The sequence below is a fragment of the Salarias fasciatus genome, chromosome 22, assembly GCF_902148845.1.
Source record: "Salarias fasciatus chromosome 22, fSalaFa1.1, whole genome shotgun sequence".
In the NCBI taxonomy this organism is placed as follows: Eukaryota; Metazoa; Chordata; class Actinopteri; order Blenniiformes; family Blenniidae; genus Salarias; species Salarias fasciatus.
Genome location: NC_043765.1, coordinates 3,631,948 through 3,645,355, shown reverse-complemented (window position 1 = coordinate 3,645,355; position 13,408 = coordinate 3,631,948). Strand labels below are relative to the sequence as shown.

At 47.7% G+C, this 13,408-nt stretch overlaps 1 protein-coding gene across 2 annotated transcripts in view; it reads right to left on the bottom strand.

The window, feature by feature from the left end:
* Positions 1-13,408, bottom strand: part of samd12 (sterile alpha motif domain containing 12) — a 93,580-nt gene that overhangs the window by 67,123 nt on the left and 13,049 nt on the right. For both annotated transcript variants that reach the window (XM_030082160.1, XM_030082159.1), the window contains exon 2: positions 6,479-6,687. In XM_030082160.1, coding sequence (XP_029938020.1) covers positions 6,479-6,687 — 209 coding nt within the window. The remainder of the gene's footprint in view (positions 1-6,478; positions 6,688-13,408) is intronic.

The following is a 13,408-nucleotide window of genomic DNA, read 5'->3' as shown; positions in this document are numbered from 1 at the left end:
AAATCCTCCCCGTTCTCCGGCGATGCAGTGACCGCCCGATGACTCGGCCAAAGCTTCGGATTCAGATCGGGGGGCGGCGGGGGCTTCTGAAAACTACAAACTGAAAGAGAGGGGTTAAAATTTCTCTGCGGCTGGACTGCGGGACTGCTCCACCCTGGAGGGAGCAGAGCAGCAGGTACTGGCTTCACCTCCACCCTCCCTCCATCACGTCTCGTCTCTCCGCTGGACTCAATCTCACACCGTCAGATCCATCGCATCGTCTTCCTCACGCCACATATGGCGCCTCTCATTCCTCCCGTCTCTCTCACATGGTTCTCTCTGTCTCTCGCCCCCCACCTCCCCCATCAGGAGGGGGAGGATGGGGGGGGAGATGAACATGGCGGTCGGGGCATATGGCCCGTCTCCCCTGCAGGGAGGAGAAGTGACAGAAAGCAGGTAGATATGGAGGCAGGCTGGCCACTGTTCGGCCGTGTGTGTGTGTGTGTGTGTGTGTGTGTGTGTGTGTGTGTGTGTGTGTGTGTGTGTAGGGATGTAGAATCTGCAGGGAGGGGAGGGAGTGGCATCACAGGAGGAACCCACATTAACCATTAAACACAACCCAACTCGATGCTAATTAACCCCGACTAGAAGCCCGAGGCGACAGAGAGAGAGGGAGGCCAAGATGGAGGACGACACCAGCGTGTGTGTGTGTGTGTGTGTGTGTGTGTGTGTGTGTGTGTGTGTGAGGAGGACGGCTGGACTGACAGACGAGGCAGAGGAATGAAAGGAGCGGACGGACTCTGCAGAGTTCGACACGGGAGGCTCTCATTTTCCCGTGAACCCATTTGTGAGTCAACGGCCGTCTGTGTTTTACATTCTGCAGCGATTTAGCCCAGAGCGGCACGATAGGTGAGCCGGTGCCTTCCTGCTGCCAGCCAGGAGAGCCAGAGGGCGGCGGGGGGGGGGGGGGGGGGGGACAGCAGAGGGAAGAAAACAAGAGTACTATCATGCTCAAAAAGCTGCGTTCAAGAGACTCCGGGCCAATTAGAGGTTTGAATGACAGCAGAGGGGTGAGAGGAGACGCCGGCTTTATTTCTAAGTGGAATACATCTGGGAACACACACACACACACACACACACACACACACACACACACACGCAACATATATTCAGACACTCCAGCACACGCTAAGCGTCCGACCGCCATCTGGGCGCACCGCCGTCCTTGGCTTTAATTGATATCTGAAAGCCCGGCACATCTCCCACTGAGCTTCACGTTACCGTAGCAACAGAGCCAGGACAACCTTAAAAAAATTAAAGGGGAATATTAAGCATCTGGGGGGGGAAAGACCAACAAACCCAACTGAAATTCAAATGAGTGCCAATGGATTTTCTTTTATTTTGTATTTTTGTCTGTTTTTTTTGTGGAATTAATTAATATTGAGAAAACATGCATGCATTATCGAGCACGGTGGGAAACGATCACCTCCATAATGAAGCACGCAAACACTGACGAGCGTCTAAAGATCCAATCTGAGAGTCTGTGAGGAGAACCAGGAAAACAAACCGGAGCCGGAATTAAAGGCATCCACAACCAAACGCCATGTGACCGGGGGAGCGTGTCCGGCGGCCGCGCTGGACGCAGTAACGGTTTCTGAGGAGAGCGGCGAACGAAGCCCCTCGTGTCCCGGTTGTTGTTTTGGCGTAGAGATGCTCGGACTGATTGGGGGTCAGATGGTTTTTCGCTCAATTAAAAACTGTTAACTGCAGCAGCGATCGGCTCACATGAGGACATTGTTTTGTCAATAATGCGGCGAACTCGGTGTTAAACTGGCCACAAGGAGCTTTTAATGGCGGATGGAGTTTTTCTCAGCTTCTGCATACCTCCTGGAAATGGCTCTAATTGAACCCCGACCCGCCCCTCCGGATATTTCCCCAGACAGAACGGAGCAGGCAGAGTTCATTTATTGAACAAATGCAAACAAGGATAAAAAAAAAAATAAAAAAGGCAGATTCAATAGCGCTCTGACAGCTCAGAGCTTTTGTTCAGAACCATTACAGCCATCTAGTAGCCTTCATTAGGAGCCGCATTGTTTGTTGGATGAAACAGAGCTGTGCTGAAAACAACAGCAGCTCGTTTTCCGAGAGCAATCAGGTTAATAAAAACACTGCGGAGCGGCGACGGACCAGCTCGCTGTGGACACGTCACGCAAAGTTCACAGAGTTTATTAAAGCAGGAAACGTGATCGTGTGAGGTTCCGCCTCGGCGTGACGACCGAACGTCGGCTTGGTGCCCGAATCGTGGACCGTGCCGTTTTATCGGCTCCAGATCCTCGAAACATGAGTGTCAAACACACGTGGGCTGGACCGGCAAAACAGCGCCACAATGAGGTTTAAGGATTTTCTTTGGAGCCTCTTGCGTGCCGGACTTAGTCCACGGGCCTCATGTTTGGAGTCCGTGAAGGTGGCTCCCGGAGGTCTGGTTGCTTTCCTGTCAGGCTGCGCTGATCTGCAGGAAGAGGCCGTCGGCGACACCGTCCCTTTAAGAAGGTGCAACTGAAACGTCAGAGGACCTCTGCCGACACGCCGTCTTCCCACAATGCATCACTGACTAACCAAAGAGCACAAATGAATACGCCTATCAGACACAGAGAAGCCCCCAAACCTGGAATGGAACCGGGAATGTGAGGTGAAATAAAGAGAAACTGCAGGCTCACTGAGAGGAATCACATAAAACGTAGAGAAAATAAATCAGGATATAAAATAAAGCAATAATGAGATAAAGAGGTAACACTGCAGTGTGTGTGTGTGTGAGTGTGTGTGTGTGTATGCCTCTGTGTGTGTGTCACCTGCTTATTGAAGTGATCACAAATAGAATCAAATGAAATATATTTTGTAAACAACAAGAAAATATTATGTAGCTTCAACAATCCAATAATAAGGCAGAACACACACACACACACACACACACACAGCCAGGGAACATGCTAGTGGCTTTGATTCAGCTGGAGTGTCAGTGTGTATCAGTGTGTGTGTGCGGCTCCTGAACACGGCCTGCTGGTGAGAAACGGCGGCGCGGCGTTAGGAGTGTGACCACTCCACCGCTTCACATCCGACTCTTCTAAATGAATTTCAAAGCACTGATGACTTTCATGTCTCTTAAAAGGAGGAGCTGCTGTGTGTGTGTGTGTGTGTGTGTGTGTGTGTGTGTGTGTGTGTGTGTGTGTGTGTGTGTGTGTGTGTGTGTGTGTGTGTGTGTGTGTGTGTGTGTGTGTGTGTGTGTGTGTGTGTGTGGTGCTGCAGCAGCAGCATTGCCTGTCACACACTGCCCTCTAGTGTCGGGGGACTGAAACTGCAGCAGTTGCCTTTAGTGTCATGTTGATGGAGTGAAAGGCGGCTGGAGACACGGGGCCCTGAGTCGCCTCCACCCGTCCCCACCCGTCTCCACCCGTCTCCACCCGTCCCCACCCGTCTCCACCCGTCCCACCCGTCCCCACCCGTCCCCACCCGTCTCCACCCGTCTCCACCCGTCTCCACCGCACGGCTAATTAACAGCTCTGGCAGGCTCTCCTCGCTTCGCCCGCTCTCCGCCGCGCTCGGCTTCTCCCGGCCAGGCCTGGCAGGAGATGAAAATTCCCTCCATTAATTAATCTGTTACATACAGGAGAGGGGATGAAACCCTGATACGTCTGTGTCTGTGTGTGTGTGTGTGTGTGTGTGTGAGTGTGTGTGTGTGTGTGAGTGTGTGTGTGTAGTCCAGGGAGCGGCGGACGGCTGGCAGAATAACACGCCATGCTGGATAAATTAATAAGCCTTCATAAGGATCCTGGGTTTGAAATTGGATTTGCGGGCGACGCCGGCTCAGCTCGGCTCAGGCACCTCAGAGGGAGAGCGGCGTTCCGCTCGGCCCCCCCTCCGCCCCCCCCGACCTTGGGACTCAGCAGGGTCCGTAAAGCGACCTTGGGCCTGGTATTGATCAGGGCTGGGACGAGGCGATTTGCTGTGGATGTTAGCGCCTAATGGCTGCTTTACGCTTCATGTTTACTCTGCCGCTGAACCTCCAGTCCGTAATGAACCCAGGCAGGTGTGTGACTCACTTTAATCCAATATTTGGAAATTAGCACGGCTTCTGTAACACATTGAGATGACCTCCAGCCCGAGACCGACACGCAGAACCACATTTATTATTATTCTCACCTCCAACTGGCCTGAAATGTCGCTGAAAGGATCATTTAAACCTTTTCTAAAGTCACATCTGGACTGATCAAATGTGACTAAATGTAACAAATGTGACTAAATGTAACAAAGAATTTAAAATTTTAATGTTTCTTCTTTCTATGAGGAACTAAATTTCCTTGTTCGAAGCCGTTCTGTGAGGATTTTGTCTTCTTTTCCTGCCTGAACTGGACAAACGCAGAACAGAAGCTTCAGTATTTCTCCTAAATATCAGGTCAGACGTGGTTTTCTTGAGCTGACATTTCTTAACCGTTTCAATCAAACCGTTTCTCTTTGCTTCCAATTCAAACTATTGGAAGAAAAAGATCTTTCCTACACAAACGGAGCTTGTTGATATTCCTCTTCTCTAAACGGACCTAAATGTTCACAGTATGTTGAAATCTCTACGTGCACGATGTTAAACGTTCATGCATCACGGAAGCTTTACTTCATTTGAATAATAGTTCTCACTGAACTTTTGCAGGCAGACCAGGACCAATTCGTTAACCAGTTAATATTCATTACTATAGATCTCCAGGAAAACACGGTTATATTTCATATTTGAAAGTTTCGAAATTCAGGCGGGAACAGTCAGACCTTCAAATATAAAATATAACTGAAGATAAATTATAAGATAGATAGATACAGATATAGATAGACAGGTTTCAAAAAGACACAGAAGAGAAAAATAAGAACAAATAGGATTAAAATTGTCTTTGCTACAAAAATTAATTATTTTAATCTCAGAGCAGATCAATAAAGTGCCTTGAAGCTGTGAGTCAAACGGTCAGATAATAATAACAAAGCATTAGAAGCTGCATGTCTTATCACGTGTTGGGGTTTTTTTGTTTTCTGTTTGTTTCGTTTTTTTTTCTGAAGCAATCAGAGATTTTCTCCGTTCACCCTGTTTTACCCTGAAAGGAGCTGCGATGCTGTAAGTATTAATAAACAGTTTTTCCCTGTGGCTGCGCTGTCTAATAGGACAGATTAGGACACTATATAATTAAAGCCTGGATGCATTTGATCCATTTCTACAGAGGATGGAGAATCCAGTCCACTCCTCCAGCGGAGGAGGTCAGGCTCCAGAGGGATGCTGGGATACGCTGCTACAAGATAACTCACACGTGTTACAGATACGGCGCTGTTACCCTGGAAGAATCAGCGAGTATTGACTTTTCTCAGAGCCAACGCTGCTGTGTGTGTGTGTGTGTGTGTGTGTGTGTGTGTGTGTGTGTGTGTGTGTGTGTGTGTATGCGCCCACGCCATTTCTGGAGAGGCAGTGAGGAACCTGATGTACTCTGATCTATTACCAGAAACACTGAGCTCGTCTCTCCTCACACATCTCAGGTTTGACCCTTTATTTCTTCACTGATTGACAGATGTGATGCTGCTTTTCTTTCAATGTATTAAAAAAAAATCATAAACAAACGATAAACTGAGCTTCAGCAGATGGAACCACAGCAAATCTAACTAAAGGTTTCAATGAACTGATATTTGAGGAATTTCTTTTTTCAGACAAACATACATGAGGAACGTTGTGCATGTACACCAGGGAAACACATTTCAGTTCAGGAGCCACACTCAGTCCAATGAGGGGCCGGGCGGGTCGACAACCTCTGAATTTAAACTTTTCAACAGTTTTTCCTTGCTGCAGGGATTCTCCTCTACATGGGCGTCTCAGGTTTTGTGTGTTCAGAACACAGATATTAGCTTTTTATTAGAAATATGATACAATTTGATCAAAGATATGACTAAAATCATGTGTTAAATGCAATGAAAAACGCCAAAAAATCAATTTTGCCATTTAAAAACACCCAGAAAAGTCTGTTTGCAGCATGCAGATCCAGTGCAGAAGTAAATTGCTGATATCAGGACTTATTGAAAATAGAGCTACGACTCCTGTTTCTGCCTAATTTGGCATAAAAAAAAAAGTTGCAAAACTGTCACGTCTTCTGTATATTTAAGCTCATTTAAGTTTCCACTAATAGCATACAAAAAACAACCACAAAAGGTTGTGTAGCTTTAAAAAGAGCACAGCTCTAAAGCAGAACCTCTGTCGCCCCCTGGTGGTCACATCATTAAGCTGCAGCTCCATTCAGGCCCTTTTTTCCTCAAAGGTTCAAAATATTGTTTCCATTTGTTAAAAATCGGACAAATTCACACAGAAATGTTTTGATCAGTCACTGAATGTGAATCAACCTGAGTCCCTCCTGATGAGACTGGATGATATCTTCCTGATTTCCAGACTCGGACTCGGGGTCGGGGTGACGGGTGCTTCTCTTACCCGGGTCAGCTCAGACTCGGACACGGATCGCTGCGGCGGCGAGCGGCGGTGGTACATGGGCGGGCTGACGTCCCGGTACGTGGGGCTGTCGTCGTCCAGCAGCGCCGGCGCCGCGTCCACCGACTCCTCGTCCTCCTCCAGCTGCGACGTCAGGTCCTCGGGACACATCTGGTGGTCGATGCCATTCTGGCTCAGGTTGCAGTGAACAGCTGGAAGCAGGACAGACGATCAGATACAACTTCACTCAAGGTTCACGGAATTCTTCTTGATTTACTTCAATAGGAGTAATGCAAAAAACACTGATCCGTCCCTCATTGTAAGCACGTGAAAGCTCCACTAGATGGCAGCAGATAGCAGATATTCTGCCTGTGTGATCATCACTAACAGGTGATACAGGAGATCCTCACTTCTTACATCCAGTCTGAGGCTGAGCCGACATCCTGTCAAAGATCAGCCTCGAACGAAACCAACCGACGCACAAACTCTTCAGAGAACACGCAAAAATCCAGATTCAAACCTGGAGGTTTCTCCGTGTGACCTGCCAGTGCGAACCACTAATCCACAGGATCCAGAAGCCACTGCAGCAGGTTGAATTTCAGGGAGAATCTATCAGAACTGAGGGTAAATATCCTGCAGATCAACCGTTTTTTTTTTTTTTTTTACATATGTAAAATTCAGTGAAGCTCCACCAATTAAAGCTTCGGTTAAAAAGTCAAAGTCTTGTTTTTTATTCTGCTGTGCTTCCCAACACGAGGAGGGAAATAACATTAGGTGGTTTCCTGTTGTGAAACGTCTGTGTCTGCTGTGCTGAGAGGGGCGATCGCAAATTCACATCGTCAACGAGCACTGTGGGATTATTACAGATTATACAGGCACAGTATGGGAAGTGTGGAGATATTACTCATCGCCCAAAGGCACTGTGGGAATACTGAGCAGTGCCTGGTGACATCGTGTAGCTTCTACGTACCGTTTAGGGATATTACACATTCTTGAAGTACAAAATAGGAAATATTGCATTTTTCATGAACAGAACAAGAACTATTGAACATTCTTTCAGTTCAGTATAAAATATGAATATTGCACATTTTTATGTACAAAACAAGAGTTAATGCACATTTTGTATGTAGATAAGTAGGAATATTGCACATTTCCCTTACAAAATAGAAATATTACAGAATATTTTTGACAATATCATAATCCTAACTTGTCTCTGTCACGCTAACAAGTGAGTATAAATCCCAGATAATAGATTCCTCTCCATTTATATATTTATATTTGAGTCAGGCTGGCTCAGATCTGAGCAGAACGGCTTTAAAACGGAACTTCCTGCTTCTATTAAACACTGTGACTCATTTTAAAAACCACTGGTCAAAACAAAAGCGGCGTGGAAGCTGTTCCAGCCCGCGACGCCCCGTCATGAATAAACATGCGACTGCGCTTGATATCGGTGACAGACAGAGTGGAAAAAGATGACAGCTAAATATCAGCCAAACAGAAATGTCAGTCTGGCGCTGGCAGAGCAACAAGCCCAGGGAAAAAAGCCAATTAGGGACAGATTTCAGACAGCAGTCGGCGAGGCTGACACAGTTCAGACTGAAGTGGAACAAGACGACGACGACAGCGGCGGCGGCGGCGGCAGCATCTGTGCCGTCGGCGTGAAATGTCCCGTCCACCGCCTCTGATGTCCGAGGAACGAGAGCCGGAACATAATGGGACTCGGAAAAACAAACATCTGCTGAGAGAGAAACATCTCCAGGAACGACCTTGAGTCGCAGCCGAGGATAAACAAACCGCACATTGATTATTCAGGGACTGTTTGCTGTTCGCAGCGTCACACAGCTCTGGACCTGAAAGACAATTCAGGCAAAACGAGCCAGACTGAAGCTGGAGGGAGCGGAGGCGTGAGGCAAACCATCAGCTGTCAACAGCAAGATGAAGGTTGAGTCATGCCACAGGTGTCAAATATAAGTCCTGTGGACTAAAATCAGTCCACAAGAGGTTCCGATCCGGCCAAACCACCAAGAAAATGGTAAAAATTTGAATTTAGAAACATTTGAGAAACACATTGGCTTCATTTCGTGACTGTGGTCATTTGAGTTTGTAAATGTTTGGTCATTTTCACCATGCATCCTCTACTATTTGGCCTTCAGTCCACTAGAGGGCCCCGTTTTAAATACTGCAGGTTGATTTTTAGAGAAAATAAGAAGGAAGTGATCAGAAACTGATGTTGATATTAAAGAGGCATTTGGGGCGGCGCCGCAGACATCGGTGGTTTGAGGCACTTAAACCTTTCCAGGTGTCACACAGTCGCTCTCTAAGATCTGAAGCTCTTATCGATTGTATCGACCGTACAGGAAGTTAGCTCGTAGCTCCTCGCTACACTCTGGTAGCTGGCACCCAAAGCTAAAACTGGTTGCATCACTGACCGTCTTTTTGCCAAATTGCTCACTAAATCATGAAATAAACACTATTGACGAGTCTGACTGATCCTTCGACGCCCTGCTGAGCGTTACGGCGGTGAAATAACTTGAAACACCTTCAGCCACACTCAGGCCAGTTTCATATAGTTCACCCAGGGACGCTGCGATCGGACAGAACGCAGCTCATCAACACTTTATCCTCACATATCTGCTTCTACTGGACTCTGCTGGAGGAAGGCATTCTAGGAACTAGCTGGATTATGTTGAATCTGGTGAAGTTCGGCTGTTTTCTCAGAGTTCTCGCCTCTGAGGGCTCTCGCTCGGAGCTTGTTTCAGCATTTAGCCAACGACTTGCGTATGAACCTCCTTCGGAGGACACAGCCAGCTCCTGCGCAGGTTTTGAGACGTTCCTGAAGCTCCTCCGGCAGTTCTGGACCGGGTTTGTTGCAGCTCGTGCACGAGCGGGCCAGGATTCAAACGGAGCCAGCTTGAGATGCGCAGCACGGAGCGCTGCTCCCTCTCACTTCCTCTTTCTTCCTCCCCCGACCCCGTCCGCCCTGCTGCCGAGCAGCGTGGGGGATGAATTATGCATCCGCTGGTGGGAGACATCAGAACAATGGCGAACGCCGACTGGAGGCATACGTGGATGACAGCATGATGAGAGGGGCGCGGCGGCGGGCAGGGCGGGACGAGACAAAGAGCTCGTCGCGGCTTCAAAGGGAAGCGGCGTGGGCGAGCGGGGGGCCAGACTTTCTTTTTTTTTTTTTTTTTTTTTTATAGCAACAGTTGCTATAAATAGCAGCATCACATTCCTGCCTGGCTCCTCTGACATGCGCCGTGCAGCCGCCGGGACGTGAGCCTCCATCCTCCCACTCCTCTTTTTATCAATGGGATGCAGTCAGGCGGAGGGGAATGAATGGAGACCACAGGAGGAGACACGGCTCAGTGCATCTCTGCTCCAGCAGGCGGATTAAGAAAGAACTGTATCAGTCTCACTTAACAGCTTCTTCTTTTAATCACCTAGTCATTACCGACCAATCCCAAATTAAAAGCCAACGTCGTTTCCCGAAGGTCCGGATCCAAAACAATCACATGTTCTGATATTCAGCAGGCTCAGTCAGGATTTCGCAGCTGGACCGTCCACCATCTCTCACCCAGAAACTCATTAATGCTTCCTTCTTTACCTTAAATTCCTGAAGAACCTGCACTGGATTATTTGCCTCTGTGAACATTTTCTTAATAAGAGCAAAAAAAAAGAAGGACTTTGAGGGGAATTCTGTTACAGACACGCAGTCTTAGACATTCATGACTATATAAAGTCCCAATGGGGAAACAGAAACGGATGCAGCCTTCAAAAACTGCATCATTGTGAATTTTCTGAGCAGAAACGTCTCCAAAATCCAGGAGCAGAATCAAAGACTGAAGCTGGAATGCAGTCTTTTTTCTCGTCTCTGTCTTCCTATTTGAGTAAACAACCTGAGTGCGTTCGCTCCCTCTGGTGGATCCACATTAAGGATTAAAGTTTCCAGGTTTCTAGTGATCCTCTCCTTCCAGAACGCTGCAGAATGATCTGTTCATAAATAAGACTCGGCTGTTCGTGATCTGGAAATGAATCCTGAGGACTGCAGAGACCATGTGCGAACTGCGCAGTGATGAGCTTTCTGTTCTGTAGCTGAAAGGTCAAGCCAATCAGGGCCTGCGAATGGGCGTGCACGTGGGACAGGAAGGACGTGGGCGCGCTCGTTTCAAAGCGGCGGTGCCAGGAGGCGCTCTCGGGAGTCTGAAGAGGTCGTCTGGCACCGAAACCCACAGGATCTCAGCAAAAATGACACTTCAGTCTGCAGCTGCTCGTCTTTTCATACGCTAACAGCGGCTTGGCGTTCGCTCAGCAAAGCGCCGCCGCCACACGGTCGAGGCAGGAAAAGTCCAAACGCCGAAAATAACCCAGCAGTTTGGGAGTGAACGTGTGGTCTGGCACGTTTTTCACAGAGCTGATCGCCTTCCCTCCATCTGCTGTCGCTCTCCAATTAATTCACACACAACGCCTCCACCGCGGCGAGCACGCGGCTACACACCGAACCGCGCCGTGAACACGAGGACGGCATCGCTCTGACATCCTGTTAGCAGGATGCATTGCTGATTCTCACCCAGGGTGCAGAGAGGAAGCGAGCGGATCCTTCCAACCTGCGTGAGGCGTCAACCTTCGCTTTCCAAATGAGAAAAAATGGCAAGAAGTGTGTGTGTGTGTGTGTGTGTGTGTGTGTGTGTGTGTGATTGTGTGAATGTGTCTGCTGAGCCATCTACCCCGAGGACCTTGGCAAGAACATCTTCAGAGGGGGGACGACGACGACGCAGCCGGATAGTTTTCTGCACGCTTAGCAAAGTCCTAATTAGAATATATCTGAAGACGACGGCGAGCAGATAAGAGCGCCCGGCCTGCAGAACAGCGCCGTGAGCGGGAGCGCCGTGAGCGGGAGCGCCGTGAGCGGGAGCGCCGTGAGCGGGAGCGCCGTGAGCGGGAGCGCCGTCCCGTGAGCGGGAACGCCGTGAGCGGGAGCGCCAGGCTCAGCGGCTTCAGGACAAACAGCAGGGCGAGGAGGACTTTCTACAGGAACAATAACTTAACGATCACACTCCATTATGCTACACTTTATCCCTCTGAAGGACGAGTTCAGCTGCTCCGTCAGTTCTGCAGGTCATCATGATGAACAACGTGTAGACCAGTCGTTTCAAACACACTTTAGTTCAGGGGCCCAATGTCATCTGGAAATATTACAGCCTTTAAATTTAAACTTTAAAGTTGTTCTTTGCTGTGGACCACAAATATTGAATATCTAATGTCTGAACTGCAGAAAATGACTCCAATCTCAACATGAAGCCAATTTTAATGAAACTTTCTGGGGGAAAGAAAAAACAAAACAGTGAAATGACCAAAACATTCTCCTCAGCTTGACTTTGAGGCTAGTTTGATAGCAACCAGGTAGCTACAACACCAATATTCCAGTATTGTGTCAACTACTCTTTGGAAATTTGTTTAAAAAAAATAATGTTGCACAGAATCATCGACACTTAAAATATCAAACAGATGTACAGAAGCACTATTAACCGCCAAACCATCTGTTTTTGGAAAACTGAGTGTATTTTCAGAGCTTGTTGGTCACATAGGGGGCATTTTCCCCCAGACTCTGTCAGGATCTTCACCTCAGACCTGTCCACCTTGACCAAGCCTCTTGCTCCCAACAGTTTAACCCCGACGACTGGAAAACTCCGGACTGACAGGCAACAGGAGCAAGCAGCAAGGTGCAGCAGGATCACAGCCAAGCAAAAAGGTGCTTGAGGCACTACTTCAAACAAATTTCAGCAATTTTTAGTCAAAACCCGGTGAGAACCAAACAAGCAGATTATTCAAGAGGACATCAGTCCAGGTTTTCAGATTGCTCCAGTGTTAAAGGTGCATTAAGGAGTTTTTCAACTTTAAAAATACTTATTTCCACCATAAATATGTTACAAATATTCAATAATGTGTACAATGTGCCCTGACATATTCATTGCAAGTACCTCTAACAGCGCTAAATTGTCATTTGAAAGTTGCAGTGCCGGTCCGGCACCAGAATTTTTGGGGGGAGAATTTGCTGACCTGATTTCCTTCGGTTTCGTTTTGTCCGCCATTACTCCACCAGATGCTTTGCAGCAACAACGTAGCAGTATGAGGATGGAGCTTCCAGAAAGTAAGAAAAGACCAGCTTCTAGCACTGCCACAGCTCCAGCACAGACCCCACCAGGCAGAAGAAACTTAAATTTTACTCGAGCGCTACTAAAAGAGCGAGGAGGGAGTTCCTCTCTTCCGTGCACGTAAATGGACGCAAGCCACAGGCACGAGTGTTTCACTAAGCTGCAGTTACGCCCAAGGCCTGCAGGGGCCGTTGTTTCGCATAAAACATGCAAACTCCTTAATGCACCTTTAAATACGAAGCAGTCCAGGTCGTGGTCTCCTACTTCCAGCATGCGGTTATATAAACCAACGTGGAGTTCTGCATGATTTAGACGTTTCTGCTTGTAAAACTAAAAAAAGAACTGCAGAAAAACAAGGACATCGGCTTTTAGAGTGTCCTGATCCACGGCTCGCTAACACACCTTCGGTTTAAGGCTTCTGGCGCTGAATTAAAATTCATGAGGCGACTCTGCGCTCAGGTAATCTCAGGTAACATTCAGTGGGTCAACGGACGGCTTTCCGAGGCAGGAAATCTGACTTTGTTCACTTCATCTGAAAACAGTTTTTTTTTTTTTTTACAAATGTTTTGTTGAGGGAGAAAGCTTTTGGAACTTTGGTAAATCCGATAAAAACGATGTTCTGAAGGAAAAATGTACATTTAAACGGTACTTTTGGATTGAAATGTCACCTGTGGTGCAATTAATGAATCAGAATGTGGAATTTGTCACACTTTGTGCAGGATCACAGTAAATCAGTCCCACTGTCCATGCGTCAAAGCTAACAATGAACTGAATTTAA